General features: G+C 46.0%; 1 protein-coding gene across 1 annotated transcript in view; it reads left to right on the plus strand.

The window, feature by feature from the left end:
* The first annotated feature begins 694 nt into the window (after positions 1-694).
* The window catches only part of PARP1 (poly(ADP-ribose) polymerase 1), a 42,178-nt gene continuing 23,212 nt past the window's right edge, over positions 695-19,660 (plus strand). The window contains exons 1-7 of the mRNA XM_060272969.1: positions 695-1,170; positions 9,051-9,213; positions 10,024-10,139; positions 11,200-11,414; positions 14,531-14,627; positions 16,227-16,343; positions 19,484-19,660. Of these exons, the coding sequence (XP_060128952.1) occupies positions 1,051-1,170; positions 9,051-9,213; positions 10,024-10,139; positions 11,200-11,414; positions 14,531-14,627; positions 16,227-16,343; positions 19,484-19,660 (1,005 nt within the window). The 5' untranslated portion in view covers positions 695-1,050. The remainder of the gene's footprint in view (positions 1,171-9,050; positions 9,214-10,023; positions 10,140-11,199; positions 11,415-14,530; positions 14,628-16,226; positions 16,344-19,483) is intronic.

The raw sequence follows: 19,660 nt of genomic DNA on the forward strand, positions 1-19,660 counted from the left end.
ATGAGTGAGGCAACCCCAGTCATTAGCGACTGGACCTAACGGTCAGGAGTCCCTTTGCCTTTACCTATAGTTGTTTTAATTGTTTTATTTTATGTGTTTTTCTTTCTTTTTAAATGTAATATTGTTAATTGTGAAAATTAATAAAAATATTATAAAAGAGATTTTTTTGTAAAAATAAATTAAAAATAATAAAAATAATGCTAACTCCCAGCTAAGCAGAAATACCATCCACTCATGCACGAGGATCTTTTTGCAGTAAACCATTAGAACATGTGAATGTCCTGAGGAAATTGATTTTCAGGGGAAGCTTGGGGAATCTAGAAAAATCTGCAGGGGAAGGAACATTGCTCTTAACAAAGTTACTCCCCGTGGAAGATTTCTGGGTAACAGCAAAACACTGTATCATACCGCACAAACACACACATCCCAAAAAGCTTGCCTGCCCTCTGCTCTACACAACCTGAACGTAACCTGAAACCCTATGCCTGTTTACTCAGAAGTAGACCCCCCAATGGGTTCTTCTTACTCCCAGGGACAAGCGCGCGTAGGACAACAGCCTGAATTTAGCAGCATTCCACCCGGAAGTGCGTTTCAGTCAAGGCACAGCTACTGCATAAAGGATTTCCTACCGAAATAGGAGCAAGCACGTGCCACCACCCATTCTACTAACAGGGGGCAGAGAGAGGGAGAACGTCCTTAAACGCCGAGGGCAACTCCATAGAACGCCCACGCCGACCACGTGACCGCCGGCCCTTTCCCTCGCGGCTCCGCCAGCTCGAGCGCGACGATTTCTCGTCATTCCTCCCTGGAGAGTTTGTGGGGGTCGCTTCTCGAGACCTAGGACTCCTGGGCGCGGCGCGGCTAATCGATCGCCGAAAGGAAGAAGGCTTGGACGGGGCACGGCTCGATCGCTCTGCGCTCGGCTCGGAGGGGCGGGAGCCTGGCTGTGTAAGAAGCCATCCGGCTGGGTTTTTGGCGCCGCTGCTGCTGCCGCTGCCTCCTCCTCCTCCTCAGCCCGAACTGATTTCGGTCAGGCTTGCTGGTGCAGCTATGGCGGAGCCTGCAGAGAAGATGTACCGGGCCGAGTACGCCAAGAGCAGCCGGGCTTCTTGCAAGAAATGCGGCGACAACATCGCCAAGGACTCGCTCCGCCTGGCCATCATGGTGCAGGTACTTCGCCTCCCCACCCGCCCCACCAGCCGCCGCGGGCTCCGTGCAGCCCAGCCGCGCCACGTTGCTTGCAGAGGCGCAGGTGCCTTTATAGGTGCGCCTCTGGGGCTGCTGCCGCCGCCGCCCTTTGTTTCTGGCAGCAGCCAGAAGGAGAAGCAGCCTTCCGGGGTCCGGTCATCCCGGCCATGTGCCGCATGCGGGTTTCGGAGGAGAAGCCGCCCTCTTGCACGGCCTCGCTCTTTGCAGGGCGGAGGGGCTGTCCCCGTTCTCCTCGTCTCGCTGCCTCAGAGCAGCTCGGGGTGCAGGTCTAGGTCTAGGCTGCAATCCTAAGCACACTTACCCGAGTGTAAGCCCCGAGGAACTCAGGGGAGTGGGGCGGCCGGCCTCTGGATAAAACGTGGTGAACAGCCCTGGGCTACGTTTACCTGAAGGCAGCTGTATAAAAATAAAGTAACACGCGGCGTAGGATTGCGCCATGGCTTGCTCATCCGCGGGCTCCTCCCTCGGCCTCATCCGGATGCCTAAAGGGGTTGGCTTGGTCACGGCGACGAAAGCTGCCCGGAGTGGCCGGTGTCAGTTTTTGTAGCTAGCCGATCGCCAAGTGCAAAATCAGGACTTGGTTGCCACTCTTGAAGATCTCGCTTGGGTTGGCAGCGATCAGGAGAGTTGACTTGCAGTTCAGGCTTTGGGGCATGCTTCTGAGAGAAGTAAGCCCCGTGTTACTCCCAGGTAAATGGGCAAAGAGAGGGTTGCTACCTTGATGTGCTATACAAATACAGTGCTGTGGGTTTAATAGGGAGAAAGTAACTCCCTTTAAACTCTGTGGGACTTGGTTTAGGTTCAGGGTACACATTGGATTAGGTGCCAGTCCCCCAGTCACATGACTCATTCACACGTTTTCAAGCTGTACTCCAGAAGCATGAGGACAGGGAACTTAATTGTGCTTTTTATGCAAAGTTTGCCTTGCCTTGGTAATACTTTGTTGTTGGTTTCATCAGATCTCTGTGGGTACCATTTCTCTCGTTTTGCAAGTTGTTGTTGTTTAGTCGTTTAGTCGTGTCCGACTCTTCGTTTGCAAGTATTTATGTTTAATACTAGCAACCCCCTTCCCCCTTTATGATGGCCAGTTTACTTCCATAGAAATCAATAACACGTAATGAAATAATATCATGAATATGCATATGCACCAGCTTAGTTTTAAATTCTGAAATGTTGTAACAGCAGTGGTAAAAGATATATGATGAAAAAACTTGTAGAACTCATGTGCTGCGAATAGGCAACACTACTTCTAAATAATTTGCATTTTAATCCTATGCATGCCTATTCACAAGAAAGAGCAATTGAGTTCAGTGAGACTTACTCCCAGGAAACTTGTCTATAGCAGTGGTTCCCAATTCCCCACCCTGGGTTCTGTGGCACCATTCATGGAACAATAACTACCATAGATTTGTCAACATTTTCAAAAGTCCATAGCTTGGCCTTTGAAAAACGGGGTCTGTAGTACTCCGCAATACATAGCTAATTGGGAGCCAATGGTCTATATAGGATTGCATCATCACTTACTTAATTTGTTGTTAGTTCGCCAAGAAATATACCTCAGCACCTTAACATTATAGCCCAATAAGGTAGGCTGCACTGACCTTAAAACGCAACCATTGGTAAGTATTACAAGGTGGTGAAAACAGTTGTAATATGAGTAAACCGTAGACAATTTGCATTGAATGCAGGTACAAACTGTCTCGACCAGTACACAAGTATTTGTGTGAACATGTACACTTGTTGATTTGTACAGCAAGTACTGTGTACACAGATAAAGAGACTACAACTGCTGGTGTATTCACAGGTTGCATACTCACTGAATGTAATGTGTGAACACATCTCATTGTAATGGTATAACACTAATATTACAATTACTTAAGCGTGGTTCAGTGTATGAAGCCTGAGAAATATTTGCCAGCTTTGTGCCCGTTCTTTCCCTTTCCCTCTCCCTACTCTGATATGCCGCAGTTCAGTACTTCTGAGGTTTCTTGAATCAGTTTTTTGTTACAGACAAATTGGGAATCTGTGTTTTAATGTCTGGCTACAAACATGAGTTTTCCAGTCTGGGGGAATGACAGGAGCTCCCCCTCTGCTCTGGAATTATAGGCTGAGCTTGCAGTTTAAGAGGACATAGCTTTATGGCCCAAGGAGGCTCTGGATTATCATCATGTTAAATCAGTGTTTCAAAGCCTGATCAAGCCAATTTGACAGCTGAGATTACGGAACAAGAACTGAAAGAAAGGTGTGAAGGCATACCTGAGTGGCAATGACTCAGACTTCTGTTAAAAGACAAAGTTGTAGCTAAAAATAGAGTTGGATTGCTCACATGCTGCTGTGGGTAACAAAAGATTTAGGTCATGCAGGAATAACTGTCTTGGAAACAAGTCTATTAAGATAATGCCTAGTAAAGCAAATAATTCAAGTGAACAGGCAGGCATAGATCAACAGCAAACAAGTGAACTTTCTCCAACAGAAAGACAGGTCTGCTCACAAGCCTTTCCCAACTGGAAAGGCATCCAAATAGAGGTCTTGGTTTCAGATTGCTTAAAGGTAAAGGGACCCCTGACCGTTAGGTCCAGTCGCGGATGACTCTGGTTGTGGCGCTCATCTCGCTTTACTGGCCGAGGGAGCCAACATTTGTCCGTAGACAGTTTTTCCGGGTCATGTGGCCAGCATGACTAGGCCGCTTCTGGCGAACCAGAGCAACGCACGGAAACGTCGTTTACCTTCCCGCTGGAGGGGTACCTATTTATCTACTTGCACTTTGATGTGCTTTTGAACTTCTAGGTTGGCAGGAGCAGGGACTGAGCAACGGGAGCTCACCCGTCATGGGGATTTGAACCGCCGACCTTCTGATCGGCAAGCCCTAGTCTCAGTGGTTTAGACCACAGCGCCACTCGCATCCCATTGCTTACATTGCATCAGATTGCTTACTCCACTTAAAAGACAATGTTCAAAGATTGTCTTCCGCTATGAATTTTGTGGCTACAATTATTCATAAATCAGACATGGAAAACATTTCTCTTGGAAGGTTCAGAGGCCTCTGTTAACATATAGAGCACTGTATAAACATCTGGAAAATGATAGAAATTCAATTAGCATATGCTGGGTAATCCTGAAAGACTTATAGTATTCAAAATAAAAAATAATTCTTGTTTATTGAACAAATTGTATTGAATGCTTGGGCCTAACAAGTTATTCTAAGTTTTGTAATCCCAATATTATTTTGATGGGTTCTGCTCCTCCTCTAGTGAGGAAAAGATGCTTGGCAACAGCTCACTGTCTCCCAGAAATCCCTAGCTCATTCTACATTTCCCCATTTTACATTGACCACATCAGTGACGGGGGGAATGTTTCAGAACTCATGATAGTTAACAGAGTATGATTCTTAAACTGCCTTCTTTTTTAAAAAAAGGCCTGATGTGCAGTGGTTAGAGTGTTTGACTAGAACCTGAGAGACAATGGTTTGAATCCCCACTCAGCCATGAAGCTCACCATACCGTAGTATCCAACACCAGGTTCAACGAGCACCACCAAACCAATAACTTGGCCCTTTAGGGGGAAGCGTAACCCCATCACAGATACTTCAGACCCCTATTGTGAGTAACTGATGCCCTAGTCAGCAGGACTTTTGTATTAAATGGATTTTGTTCTCACACATCTACCGTGTTTCTCATATTTTAAGTCATCCCTACAAAATAAGCCATGGCAGGATTTTCCTGAGTTGAAGAAATATAAGACATACCCCAAAAATAAGCCATAGTGGTGGGAGCAGGTGTGGATGGCGCCATGGAAGAGGAAGATGCCTGTCAGCGCCCGGAACCGGATGCTGCTGCCCCTCCAAAATGCCCAGCAGCATGCACCGCGCCAAGCGCTGACCCGTCGGCGGGACTGGCAAGAGCCGCAGCACGTGCTGCTCCAAGCTCCAGCCCGGCGGCGGGACGCAGCAACAAGAACAAAAAACACCCGGCCGAGCCTTCATTGGCCGCCGCGGCTGCCACTCGCTGGTCCCTCCCGGAGCTCCTTTGCGAAGAGGCTGCCCCACCGGAGCTTTGAACTGCTGCGCGCAGAGGCAGCAGCGGCGGTGAGTCTCACTGGGAGCTCGGCGCCAAGCAGGAGCGAGTGAAAAAAGCCCTGAGCTTGAGCGCGCTGCGGCTCTTGCTGCGTCCCGCCGCCGCGTCAGGGCTTGGAGCAGCGCGCGCTGCGGGTCTTGCCGGTCCCGTCGCCGGGTTGGCGCTTGAGCGCGCTGCGGCTCCGAGCCCCGACCCGGCGGCGGGACCCGGCAAGAGCCGCAGCGCGCGCTGCGTGCAGCCTCGACCCGGCGGGACCTAGCAGCGTGCCCTGCTGAAGCGCCGACAACACGCCCAGCAGCGCAGCAGCAGCCAGTTCCGGGCGCCGAGCCGCGACAGGAAGAGGAGGTACCATACCGTAATTTTTTATATATAAAAAAATAAGACACCCCCCTAAATAAGCCATAGGCTTATTTTCTTGAGTACAAATAATTATAAGACGTGTCTTATAATATGAGAAACACGGTAGTTCCTTGCTTTTGTTTGGAGGAAGTGAAACACTGCCATGGAAAAGTTGTGCAATAGCACCTTTGACGATAGACAAAGAGGCTGCACTCACATAGCATTGCAAACCATCGGAAGCAAAGAAGAAAACATAGCTTCATATTGTGGTTTGCATGGAGTAAGACAAGCCATAAAACATGATTCGAACATAACATTAAGTCAGGGCCTGGAGAGGAAGGCAGTGGGAACTCCTGGACCGGTACGTGATACTAAGGAGTGGGGTGAATTATACGAGAGTGTGTGTTCTGTGAGGGTCACAAGGTCCAAGTCCATTAGGAATTAAAATAAAAATCCTTCCAGTAGCACCTTAGAGACCAACTAAGTTTGTTATTGGTATGATAGGTGTGGTAAACCTACTGACGACTGTTAACGACTGCAATTGGTCTTACAGGAAAAAGCAAGGGGTGAGATGGCTTTATCATGTACAATGAGATAAGAATCCAATGTCTCTATTCAGACCAGGTCTCTCCATGGTTTTAAGTTTGGTAATAAGTTGCAATTCAGCAACTTCTCTTTCCAGCCTATTTCTGAAATGCTTTTTCCTGTAAGGCCAATTACAGTCGTTAACAGTCCAGCCAATCGCCCATTCCCACCACCCTTCTGAGTAATACCCCTCCCCACCCTCTCACTATATATAAGGGTCTGGTGACTTCTGTTTCAGTGTATCTGAAGAAGTGTGCATGCACACGAAAGCTCATACCAATGACAAACTTAGGTGGTCTCTAAAGTTCTACTGGAAGGAAAAATTTTACTTTGTTTCAACTACGGCAGACTAACACGGCTACCTACCTGTCATTAGGAATTAAACATCAAAAGCAGCAACTTCAGTTGTACAGTACTGGGAAGCAAGTGGCAGCTAGTGAAAAACATTCAGTTGTTTAAATAAGATGGCCTTCTGCAGCTAATATAGTGCAAAGTGCACAGCTTTGTTTCTTGTTAAGAGATTACTGAGGCTGAGTGAGAGCTTTTTCAAAAGATTTGCAGAAGGTCTCTTTCAGCTCTTTCAAAATAAGAAGAGGAGGAGGAAAAGTTAGGGAGAGGAATACTTTTTCATCTGCTGTAGCTTTTATATTACCATGATCTGAATAGATTTGCTTTATATTCTAAAGCCCCCTAGAATATGACCCAGAATCCTCTGCAGTGTGCAGAGGTTGCAAGGCGGGTCTGGGTTTCCACAGCGGAAAAATCAGTGTAGCTGAGAATACAGGGGTGAATCCAAAATTCCCATGAGCAGAGCCCCACTCACACAATGCTCTCACTGAGGAAGTGGAAGTGTTTTGGGTTCTTTGGTCCAATTCCTCCTTCCAGTCCCTGTGTAGTTATTCCAGAAGGTTAAGGGTTCTCTAGAACAGGGGTCAGCAAACTTTTTCAGCAAGGGGCTGGTCCACTGTCCCTCTGACCTTGTGGGGGGCTGGACTATTTTTTGAATAAAACAACCCAGAGATGCATTTTAAATAAAATGACACATTCTACTCATGTAAAAACACTCCCAGACCGTCCGCTGGCCGGATTTAGAAGGCGATTTGGCCGAATCCGGCCCCCGGGCCTTAGTTTGCCTACCCATGCTTTAGTTTAGAATAATGTGGGAGGTGGCCCTAGGGCAGCAGCATTGACAAAAACTGCATCATCCCTCTTTCTCCAGTGAGACCATATGTTGGATCTCAGTTCAGGAGGAGATAATTTTGGATTCTGCCCCTGCGCCCCCCCCCCAGTTCTTTCCAGGCTGCAATCTTGCAACTCTATAACTGCAGTAGCTTGTAATCAGAAGTATTTTACAAAACCGTACAATAAAAACGACATGCAGTATAAATTATGGACCCATGAGGTGATTTCCCCAAACTGCGCACACCTGGCTTTATAAGTAAGGACGTGGTCACAAAGGAATAATTGGGAGCTTTGTGTTCATCCCTGATTTGTTCCTTTGCAAGTGGGTCTCTCTGACAGTGAACCCCACTGGGATCAGCTACCCTAGGGAAGTTCCCCATTGAGAAACTGGGGAGGCGTGTGAGCCTCTGGGGAGGCTCTGCTTTCAGAAAATACCGTTCTGCAGATTGGGACTGACTGCACGTCTTTGAGGTTGTCCTGTGATGTTTGGTGACTGACAGGTGGGGGGTCTCCCCAAGCACCTATTACAATTTCTGGGGCCCTGAGTGAGTTTGCATCGGAATGGTATTGAGTGGGGTGTCTGTTTCAACTCAACCTTGTTGCTTTGGAGTAGGGCCTTGAAGCACGAGAGGTGCTGCCTCCTTTGTGAGCCTTTACCTGAGGACACTTGACGTTGTTCTGAAGAGGCCGCTGCTCACGTTTCGGCGCTTTTAGAGCGTTTAGGATTACTTGGTAATAATGATGGGAGGTTACGCTACGTTCTGCTCTGCCGTTCACAATACTTCAGGCGCTTCGTGGAAAAAACCCTAACGTCTGCTGTCGGGAGTCAATTTATCAGCTAAATGAGATTACATTCCTGCATGAAGCATTTCAAGGGCATCAATAGGAGATAGGATATTTCATAGGGCTTCAGGCTTCTTCTTCTTCTTTTGGTTTTAAACTTATTCTGGTTATGCATGGCATATTTCTGACTCCAGTTACTCTGCTCTAATCGGTTTTCTTGATACCTGAGAGCTTCAACATGTCTGCACCCATCTCCCAAGTCTATGCCATTTTTGAACACCCTGAAACCCATTAACCTCTTACTGCCACCTTTTATCTACCTGTTCCCAGACCTAAAAGAAAGATTGAATTGTGGAGAATGTTTAATTCAATATTTATTGTGACTGTTTTTATGCCACCTAATTACTGTAGCCTCTTAAGTAGCGTAGAAGGGGACACGCTGCAATAAAACAAAAAATGAGTTTAAATTAAGAATTCCTGGAGTGGTTTAACAATCAGTTCCTCTTCCTAGGGCACTCTGGGAAATGTAGTTCTGTGAGCGGAATGGGGGGTCTCCTAACACCTTTAACAGACTACAGTTCCTAGGATTCTTCGGGGGCAAGCCATGGCTGTTTAAAGTGGCATAATACTGCTTTAAGGTGTAGCTGTGGCCTGAATGTGGCCAGGATAGTAACTAAACCGCCTCTGCAGTGCTTTGGTAAAATGATGAAGGATGGAGGGGTGATGCTCTGGGAGGAGGTGAGGTTATAAAATACATTATAAGCTGGGCCAGAATTACATTGGGTTCCTACACATACACACTACAAATGGGATACCCATGTTCATATTTGAGTTTTTCTCTCTCTCCTTTTCTTATTCTTACCATTCTTTTCTTCTTAGTCCCCCATGTTTGATGGCAAAGTACCCCACTGGCACCACTTCTCCTGTTTCTGGAAGCGGGCTCGACTGGTGTCCCACACTGACTTGTTCGGCTTCTCGGAACTGCGTTGGGAAGATCAGGAGAAAATTAAGAAGTCCATAGAAAGTGGCGGCGCAGGAGCAGGTAGGCAAATGTTTAGTGACTCTCGAAAGAGATAGCCACTTGTTGCATGAGCCTAGGTATCAAGCAGCTTTGGGCAATTTGGGTTCCCAGGCTTGTGTGCTAATTGCTGCCCCAGATGCGTGGAAGAAGAATCAGAAGAGAGAAAACAAGGGCTACTGAAGAAGAAAACAAGGGCTACTGAAGAAGAAGAAGAAGAAGAAGAAGAAGAAGAAGAAGAAGAAGAAGAAGAAGAAGAAGAAGAAGAAGAAGAGGAGGAGGAGGAGGAGTAGTTTGGACTTGATATCCCGCCTTTCATTCCCCTTAAGGAGTCTCAAAGCTGCTAACAATCTCCTTTCCCCTCCTCCTCCACAACAAAACTCTGTGAGGTGAGTGGGGCTGAGAGACTTCAAAGAAGTGTGACGAGCCCAAGGTCACCCAGCAGCTGCATGTGGAGGAGCGGAGACACGAACCCGGTTCCCCAGATTACGAGTATAATACTCTTAACCACTACACCACACTGGCTCTGTCCAGGTGTCCTGGACACAAGGAGACCGGCTGTAAATAAGAATCAGCCTCCCGTGTAGTTGCCATGGACATTTGCAAGTTTTCAGCTTGAGGACTGGAGGAAATGGTTTTTGCTCTTACCACCTGGAATCTTCTTTATCCCCATGGGATTGATTAGCTGCAGTTTGGTCTCTCTCTCTCTTTTTAGACATAGATACCGAATGGGGCTCCAGGGTTAGATTTAACTCATGTTCACTACCCAGAGCTCCATGAAGGGAAATGCCGGACATTTATCTAACATATATATATATATTGTTTGTTTTCCAGGCAAAGGTGACCAAGAGGGAGGTGGCAAAAGTGATAAATGTTTAAACGATTTTGCCGCAGAATATGCGAAGTCCAACAGAAGTACCTGCAAAGGCTGTGGTGAGAAGATAGAAAAGGTAAAATAGGTGTGCAATTCTGCGTCTCTGTAATAGGAGTTATAGCACTCGTAATGTATAAATCCTTTTCAGGAAAGGCCGTAGCTCAGTCTCTGAGCATCTGCTTTGCATGCAGAAGGTCCCAAGTTCAGTCCCGGCATCTCCAGGTAGAGTTGGGAATGCCCGGAATCTGAAACCATGAAACGATGCTGCCAGTCAGTGTAGGCATTACTGAGCTGGATGGACTAATGATATTACTCTATATAAAGCAGGTTCCAATCTTCCTGCACTGTGGAGGGTTGAGAAATTATCTAGAATGTGGCTGGGGGCTAAAGAGGGAATTAGCAAAAATTGCCTCCTTTCAGAGCATGATCTGTTGTTGTGGACCTTTCTGCATGAATTAGAGGCACTGATTAATTTAATTAATGGGGGAAATTAATGAGATTTCTCTCTCCAAAATGCTTCATCATTGTCTTTATCTTTAAGATACATATTTTTTTTTTCAACCTTCTGTCAATAACTCATGCAGGCTTTTACAATCTTGTAGAGCTCACATGTTTGGTATAAGAGCTGACTTAGCCACTATAGTGTGAATTTGTGTATAAAAATTTGCTGGCGTTTTTGCACAATAACAGTAACCGAACTATGGCTTACTGTGAACGTGCAAGCATGCTGGTGCTGGGAGAGAACATCCTGGCCAGTTTTGCAGCTCATGGTTTTTTTCGAGCAAGACAAACTAGCACTAGATCTACACACACATAAAAAATGCTGTGAAAATGTGTTTTAAAAAAAGGTTTGAAGGGGGAAAATACATTGAATCTGCCATAGGTCACTGTTGCCATCTAGTATCATATTTGTATATTGCACTTTACAACACACTTAAAATATTTTATTTGCAGCTGTATAGCTGAGTCCCCAGTGTGGCAGTATCAGGACTGGGGGAAGATGAAGCGGGTTCCAGCATGCTTGCTTGTTCACAGCGAGCCATAGTTTGGCTTACGTGAGGCCAGTAACACAGGAGAGTTGTATGGTCTGACTCATGTTATTTAATCCGCCCTCCTTCTCCCACTCTCTCCTGCAGGGTCAAATCAGGATTTCAAAGAAAATGGTGCATCCCGAAAAGCCCCAGTTGGGGATGATAGACAACTGGTACCACCCAGACTGTTTCGTCAGCCGCAGAGCAGATCTGGGGTTCCTTGCCTCTTTTAGTGCCTCTCAGCTGTTAGGCTTTGGGCTCCTGAATGCTGAAGATAAAGAGACTCTGAAAAAGCAGCTGCCTGCAGTCAAGAATGAAGGGTATGTTGTTGATTATGCCAAAGGAAGGCAGGATTTCTGTTGACACAGCAGTAGCTCAGGCAGTTGTGAGTAATGCAAGAAACTTTAAAAGGTCTTTCTTCAGTTTTCCACTCCCCGGAGAGAGGATGTTCAGAGAGCTGCCAGGAGACTGGTTCAGTTAGCTCAGGCAGGGGGCTCGTCTGCAGCAACTTAACCTTCCTTGCGAGACAAGTTGCTCAGACTGAAGTCCTGTGATTTGACCTTGTTGGAGCTACCTGGTCCTGCTGGGCTGCTCATCAGCAAGGTAGCACTTCATAGTCGCAGATAGCAGGCTGCCTGTTGTTCTGCCCTAATGGCACAGGGAGTAAGGTGTCTTGACTAAGCTGCAATGGTTGCTTGTGTGAAGCCCTTAACAGGGTGTCCTTTGGTACAGTGGGAGTGTCTGCAAACGTAAGATAGACTCGCACAACGTGGGACCAGTGTTCCTCAAACCCCAGCATTGTTGGACTGCATATCCCATCACCCCTGACCACTGGTGCTGCTAGCTAGTGTTGATGGGAATTGTTGTCCCGCTGAGGATCCAAGTTTGAGAAACATCACACTTGAGCCTAATCCAGATTTCCTTTCATCCTTCTCTTTCCCCTGGGGAAACCCAATCTCTGCCACGGAAGTGGAGCAGATGTCAACTGGGGTTTCCCCCCATTTGCTCTGATTCAGTGTTAAAGAGTTGGGTTTTCCAGGGAAAGTTGTGGGGCAAACAGAAGACCTCTCGAACTCATGCCTAGAAAGCATGGGGCAAGCAGAAAACCACTCACATCCATGCTTTCTAGGCACGGGATAAGTGGAAGTGTGGACAAACTCTAAATGGCCAACTTCTAGCTGAGGCTGTTCAGGCCTCTGCAACTCATGAAATATATATATATACAAGCCTTACTTCAACACTTGGATGCTATTGTGAGCCAGACAAAGCACCCAGCTCCTCTTAGGAAAGTTGCTTCTATGCCATGTTTACACTCATCAGCTGTTGCTTGCTGCCAATGATTTGCATGCTTTCTTCCCATGTCAGTATTTTGAGGCTGCTGCTTTGCCTCACACCCAGAGCAGCATAGGAAACTGAAGCTGGATAAATGATTTGCTCTGGCATCTGAACCTGATCATGGAGGCTTTGCCTATGTAAATGCCTGCGGGGGCGGGGCTTTTGCTTCCATTTTCAAAGGAGATAACTTTTCATTAATCCTCCTGCACCCCTTCCATAATGAAATATTTGCATTAGCTTGCCAGGTTACTACAGAAGCACAGAACAGTGCTAGAATCACAGTGGAAAATAACTTAGCTTGGGTGTCAGTGCTAAAAGCAGCTTCATTTGCCTTACTAGTTTGAAATCACTTAGATTCTTGGTTTCTGTAAATACGGCCATGTAAAAGGTTCGCATGCAGCAGAGATATATCCAGTTCTTCAAAAATGGCTAGACTTTCAAGAAGCTTTCTCATTTAATAGGCAGACCTTTGCACCCAAAGACCAAACAAGGCATTGTGGCACAGTTCATAGAATCATAGAGTTGGAAGAGACCACAAGGGTCATCCAGTCCAACCCCCTGCCAAGCAGGAAACACCATCAAAGCATTCTTGACATATGGCTGTCAAGCCTCTGCTTAAAGACCTCCAAAGAAGGAGACTCCACCACACTCCTTGGTAGCAAATTCCACTGCCGAACAGCTCTTACTGTCAGGAAGTTCTTCCTAATGTTTAGGTGGAATCTTCTTTCTTGTAGTTTGAATCCATTGCTTCGTGTCCGCTTCTCTGGAGCAGCAGAAAACAATATTTCTCCCTCCTCCATATGACATCCTTTCATATATTTGAACATGGCTATCATATCACCCCTTAACCTTCTCTTCTCCAGGCTAAACATACCCAGCTCCCTAAGCCATTCCTCATAAGGCATTGTTTCCAGGCCTTTGACCATTTTGGTTGCCCAGTCGCTTCCTTTTCATCTCTTGGGGAAGGGGCAAAACGTCAAGTCATAGAGCATCTGTTTTACATGCAGAAGGTCCCCTGTTCATTCCCATTGTCTCCAGGTAGGGCTGGGAGACCTCATGACGTTTTGTCCATTTGGCAAGAGTGTAGTGAATATGACTTGAGGGAAATGCTTTGATTTCAGCAGTGGGAAAGAGTCTTAGTGCGGTTAGACTATTAACTCCCATCATCTCTGCAAATTGACCACGTTGGCTGGGCCTGATGGGAGAGGGGAGTCCAACAGCATCTGGAATGCTGCAGTTCCCCCATCCCTGCTGTAGAGCATCAAGATAGCTGAGGAGAGAGATACCTTTTAAATGGCCATTCAGCTAATGCTTCAGGAAGGAGTAGGTAGGATGGGCTTTCTAGGACTGCAATCTTGGACTGGAGACAGAAGTCCCAAGCATATGACCAGTCTCTAAGATCAAAGTAGGAAAAGGAGGGCCCGCAGCACAGGAACAAAGAGAAGAGGAAAATGTTTCTGTGATCTTGTGTGGCGTTTTCAGTTATCAACATTTAACCAATTTTGCATTTAGCTCAATGTATCTCAAAGTGTTAAACCATTTCTGGGCACTTTTCAGTTTCGTGATTTGCATTTTGATGATGGGGATACTTGAAACAGATCTCACAGATACATGTAAAAGCTGAAAAGAAAGGAAGGGGAAAGCCTATGCCAAATAAAGGTTAAGGTAAAGGGACCCCTGACCATTAGGTCCAGTCGTGACCAACTCTGGGGTTGCGGCGCTCATCCGCGTTATTGGCCGAGGGAGCTGGTGTAGAGCTTCCAGGTCATGTGGCCAGCATGACAAACCAGAGCAGCGCACGGAAATGCCGTTTACCTTCCCGTTGTAGCGGTACCTATTTATCTACTTGTACTTTGACGTGCTTTCGAACTGCTAGGTTGGCAGGAGCTGGGACCGAGCAATGGGAGCTCACCCCGTCGCGGGGATTCAAACCGCCGACCTTCTGGTCGGCAAGCCCTAGGCTCAGTGGTTTAACCCACAGCGCCACCCGCATCGCCAAATATACAGTCCATCATAAACTGGTGCTGCCCAAGAACTAGTAAATGGAACTTATGGTCTAACTTTTGAGTAACTTCTAATGTGAGTTTTCTTTCTCCTCCAGGAAGAGAAAAGGAGATGAGGTGGATGCCAACGTGATCTCAAAAAAGAAACCAAAAAAGGAGAAAGAAAAACAGTCTAAACTGGAGAAGCTGCTGAAGGTTTATTTCTCAGTGACTTCTTTTTGTTTCTTAATTTGCTTCTCACTGACTAAACACTCTTAAACTACCTTCTGGGGGGGATTCAAAAGCAGTGTGGACGTATGGAATAAAAGTATAGATCAGGCTTCCTCAAACTCTGCCCTCCAGATGTTTTTGGCCTACAACTCCCATGATCCCTAGCTAGCAGGACCAGTGGTCAGGGATGATGGGAATTGTAGTCTCAAAACATCTGGAGGGCCGAGTTTGAGGAAGCCTGGTAGAGATTGTCCTTTCTGCATTGCCTCTATCCCAGAGTGGTTTGGAATCAAGCCATATATGCAAGATTTGCTCCAAGCAGATCACAGTCAGTAAGCCAAAAACAAACATTGGCTGCACGTCATAATTGGGAGCGAAACAAACCAGGAGACTCCGGAGCGGTTGTGGTTTCACCAGCAATATACAGTCATACCTCGGTTTAAGTACGCCTCGGTTTGAGTATTTTCAGTTTAAGTACTCTGCAGACCTGTCTGGAACGGATTAATCCACTTTCCTTTACTTTCAATGGGAAAGTTCGCTTCAGGTTAAGTACAGACTTCCGGAACCAATTGTGTTTGTAAACCGAGGTACCACTGTATTGCTGAGTGAAACCACCATCCCACTGTGGCCTCATACTGCGCAGAGGGAGAAAAAAGTTGTATCGGTGAGGCGCCCCAGATGAGCTGTACAAAGAAGCTGCCTTATCCCAGTCGGCTAGGCCCTGGGGTGAGAGCTGCGACAATTTCCCCTGGCGCCTCACAAGCTGAGGCAAATGCGGATTGTTTTTTCGACATTGCGGTATATCGCCAGACCACAATGTTTGGATGGCGATATACCGCAGTGTTGAAAAGCTGATATCGCCCAGCCCTAACCACCACTTCTTTGTTAGCTGACTTGCTAACAACAGAATTAACCGTTAGGATACAAACTGAATGATCCCTGCTGTTGCACTTTGAACATGGGGCACCTCCTTTTTTTCCCTCAGTCTGCAACCCCTTCTGCTCCACCTACATTTTCTCCACCTCACTGTCCACATGAAATTAATCTACCGTGTTTCTTCAAAAATAAGACACCATCTTATATTTATTTTTCCTCAAAAAAACACACGGTGGCTTATTTTCAGGAGATGTCTTATTTTTTTATTAAGTATGGTACAGTTTAACCTACAAGGTTAAACTGCCTATCACTATGGCTTATTTTCGGAGAAACACGGTATATGCAGCCCTTCAACCTTAGGTTACCCAGTCCTGATATGGAAGATAGCATTTTACCTTAACATAATCGCCTGCAATGTTCCTTGCCATGTGTCTTGCATGTACAGTGGTACCTCGGGTTTGAACTTAATTCGTTCTGGAGGTCCGTTCTTAACCTGAGGCGTGCTTTCACTAATGGAGCCTCCTGCTGCTGCCGCCGCACGATTTCTGTTCTCATCCTGGGGCAAAGTTCTCAATCCGAGGTACTACTTCCGGGTTAGCGGAGTTTGTAACCCAAAGCGTATGTAACCCGAGGTACCACTGTACTGCACTTTAATAGTTCCATAAAGAAATAAATCTCTCTTTTTTACTGTGTTGTTCTCTTCTTCAGGAACAGACGGAATTGATTTGGAACATCAAAGACGAGTTGAAGAAATCTTGTTGCACCAACGACCTGAAAGAGCTCCTGATAGCGAACAAGCAAGAGATTCCTTCTGGGGAATCCGCTGTGAGTTGGATGCTGTTCTGTAGATGACATTTTGACTACGTGCTTGCTCTGTATTAACACTCCTTGCACGTTAATTACATTTAGGTAAATGCTGACAAAGTGAAATGTTTATGGAGGGAAAGCCCTACTCTTAATAGCTTCAAGAAGAATGTGGTTTGCGTCCACATGTAGGGAAGTGTTGATTTTGTTGCCCTTCACCTGAAGATCTCAGGGCGGTTCACAAGATAAAATTGAGAGAGGAGATATTCAGTACTTGGTTCTTCTTCTGAGGGCAGGAAAATTGGAAATGGTCAAAATGCTCTTGTGATTGCGTGTTCTCTGGATGACTGGAAACATTTGTAGAGCTGAAAGGTAGCTAGGAGGTCACCTCGTCTAGCCCGCAGCTCAGTCCAAGTCCTGCCATGTAGGATTCAGCCACACTGTCCCTGACATGACTGTCCAGCCTCTGCTTAAATATCTCCAGCAAAGGAGAGCCCACCACCTCCTGAGGCAGTCTGTTCCACTGCTGAACAGCTTGTGCTATTAGGAGTTTTCTTTTAATGTTTAGCCAAAAACTGCTTCATTACAATTTCCAACCACTGGTTCAAGCTCCTGCCCTCTGAGCATAGGTGCCAACTCCCAGATGGAAAAATCCGGGATTGGCAGCAGCGCGGCACCAGAAGTCGCGCTGCGGCCATTTTGGAAGTGGGCAGAGTAGCACCGGAAGTTGCTTCTACACATGCTCTGCCCATTTCCAAAATGGCCGGAAGTCGCGCTGTGGCCATTTTGGAACTGGGCGGAGGAGCACCGGAAGTCGCTTCTACGCATGCTCTGCCCATTTCCAAAATGGCCGCAGCGCCAGAAAGTGCTTCTGTGCATGTCCAGAGACTTCAGACATGCGCAGAAGGAGCCTCCCCGGATCGGTAAGAATCCGGGGGATTTACGGGATTTTTAAAATCCAGGCTGCCAGCGGGAAACAGCTGGAAAAACTGGGGTTTCCCGAGGAATATGGGAGACTTGGCAGCTATGTCTGTGAGGTGCCTGTACTGTTGTCAGTTTCAAAATAAAGAGCAAATAGAATATGCCAGATGATTATTATGCTTGCTCATTATTATGCTTGCTTATTTTTTTATTTTTTTTATTTTTATTATCATCACCATCATTTAATAACGTTGCATACTGTCTTTCATTCAAAGATCACAAGGCAGTTCCAGGGTGGATTTGATTTAAATCACGATTTATATCAAGTAAGACTTGATTTAAATCATTTTTTAAGGAAAGACACATTCTTGCTGGTATAATGTTAATATTTACAACCAGAGGAAAGTTTCGTTTTTGGAATAATAAATTTTCAGAATAGTTTTTACAGTTATATCAAAAATTACTGATTCGGTACTTTCAGAAATGCATAGACAGATAATTATGAAATTATGGTGAGGTTTAATAAGTTAACTGTTTATATTTGGACAACTTTTCTGCTGTACTTTATTGGAAGGGGGGAAATAATCATTTCCTTAATAACAATTTAAACAATTTATTTAACTAAAACAATAACATTATAGCACATGTATCCATGTTTGTTAATTGATGTGGTTAAACAATTTAAAAAAAACTTGGACTGAGTTTTAGCACACATGAAAAACTTAAAACAAATCCTTATTTCCTGATGAATAGCCTTTGGACTATGATGTAACTTAAATAGAAAAGTATCTTTAGAAAGATTTTTCCTACAAAAGCATTTTATTTTTAAAATCCAACTTTTTTAAAAAAAAAAATCATTGATTTTTATCCACCCTGGGCGGTTCATAGAAACACAAAATGAGAACACAAAATACATGGTGATAAAAAAAACCAAACCCCTATAACCCACCTCCCACAAACATTTTAAAAGCCGAAGAAAGTTTAATCAGACAAAGCTCTGGTTATAGAGAAACGTATTCGCCTAGCGCCTAAAGATGTTGTCAGAGGATCGTCGTGGCTACTCTAGAGTAACTCCGCTTGAGTTCAGTTTGTCTTTAAAGACTTTTATTGTGCAAAGTATTTACAGTGTAGAGATAGCTTAAAACATGACCTCTCATCTCAAATCAGAATCCGGCAATGGCGTACGTCTGTTCCTACGCCAGCAAAGTAGTCTGGGCACCCCAAAACGCCTCCCCCCTTGACCTGCGTTGTGGCGCTCTCCTTACTTCTGGCACTGGAAAGAGTGGTGCCCTCTCAGCTTCCTCCCTGAGCAGAAGGTGTCTTGGCTCCGCAGCATCTCTTGAGTGTCTGCCTGCCTCCCTCTGCCCCCCGAGCTTCCCCATTGTTCCACCCTCTGATTTCTCTCCTCCTCCAAGTCTCCCCCTCCCCCCCTGGCTCCTTCAGAACCACTGGTGCTCTCTGTACTTAACAAGGTGGACGTCAGGATGATGGGGGCTGGCTCCCTGTAGGGAGTCACCCTTACAGATGTGTAATGAAGGCATTGGGTGAGCCTCCCTGAGGAGAGCATTCCACAATTACTATTATCATTACTACTTATTGATTACCTGCCCTTCACCCTAAAGTCCCAGGGTGGATTGCAGTAATAAAACAATATTAAAAACACAACTTGCTGTCCTAAAAATATTCTAAGAGAGATGCTAAGAGCCATGTAGGGAGGCTCCCTCCTCCACAGTATAAGACGTCTTGCAGTCTCTGCATCGGCGGTGCTTGATTTCTTCCCTCCTAAATTGTAGGTGTGGTTTCCATGCTTCTCTCAACATGCCCACTGAGAGGCTGTGTGTGGTTATAGATTGGGAATGAGGGACGTTTGGCCCTCCAGATATTACGAAGCTGCACATCCTACCCGAATCCTGGCCATGCTGACTGGGACCGATGGGAGTTTGGAGTCTTAACAGCTTCGGAAGAGCCCCAGGTTCCCCATCCTTGATGCCAATGAAGGCTTTCAGGTTTCTGACCTGCAGCAGATCGCCTTCCCAAACTTTGGCCTTTCGGACCCAGCAACGTACAATCCTGAATCCCATTGACGTCTTCTGCCCCAGGAGTCCCAAATTTGGAAAGATCTAGAGCTACAGGCCATCTTGCTGCAGAGTGAGGTCCTGAGTTGCTGATCTGTGGGTAGTGTGGTGCAATAAATACTTCCTCTTTTCTTTCTTTTTCTTGTCTTTTCACGGCTTTTTTAGATCTTGGACCGTGTCGCAGATGGTATGGCCTTTGGGGCTCTGCTGCCCTGCGAGGAGTGCAAAGGGCAGTTTGTGTTCAAGAGCGACGCTTACTACTGTACAGGGCACATCACCGGTTGGACCAACTGTGTTGCCAAGACGCAGACACCCAAAAAGAAAGAATGGGTAACCCCAAAG

Source organism: Zootoca vivipara, chromosome 3 (assembly GCF_963506605.1).
Source record: "Zootoca vivipara chromosome 3, rZooViv1.1, whole genome shotgun sequence".
NCBI lineage: Eukaryota > Metazoa > Chordata > Lepidosauria > Squamata > Lacertidae > Zootoca > Zootoca vivipara.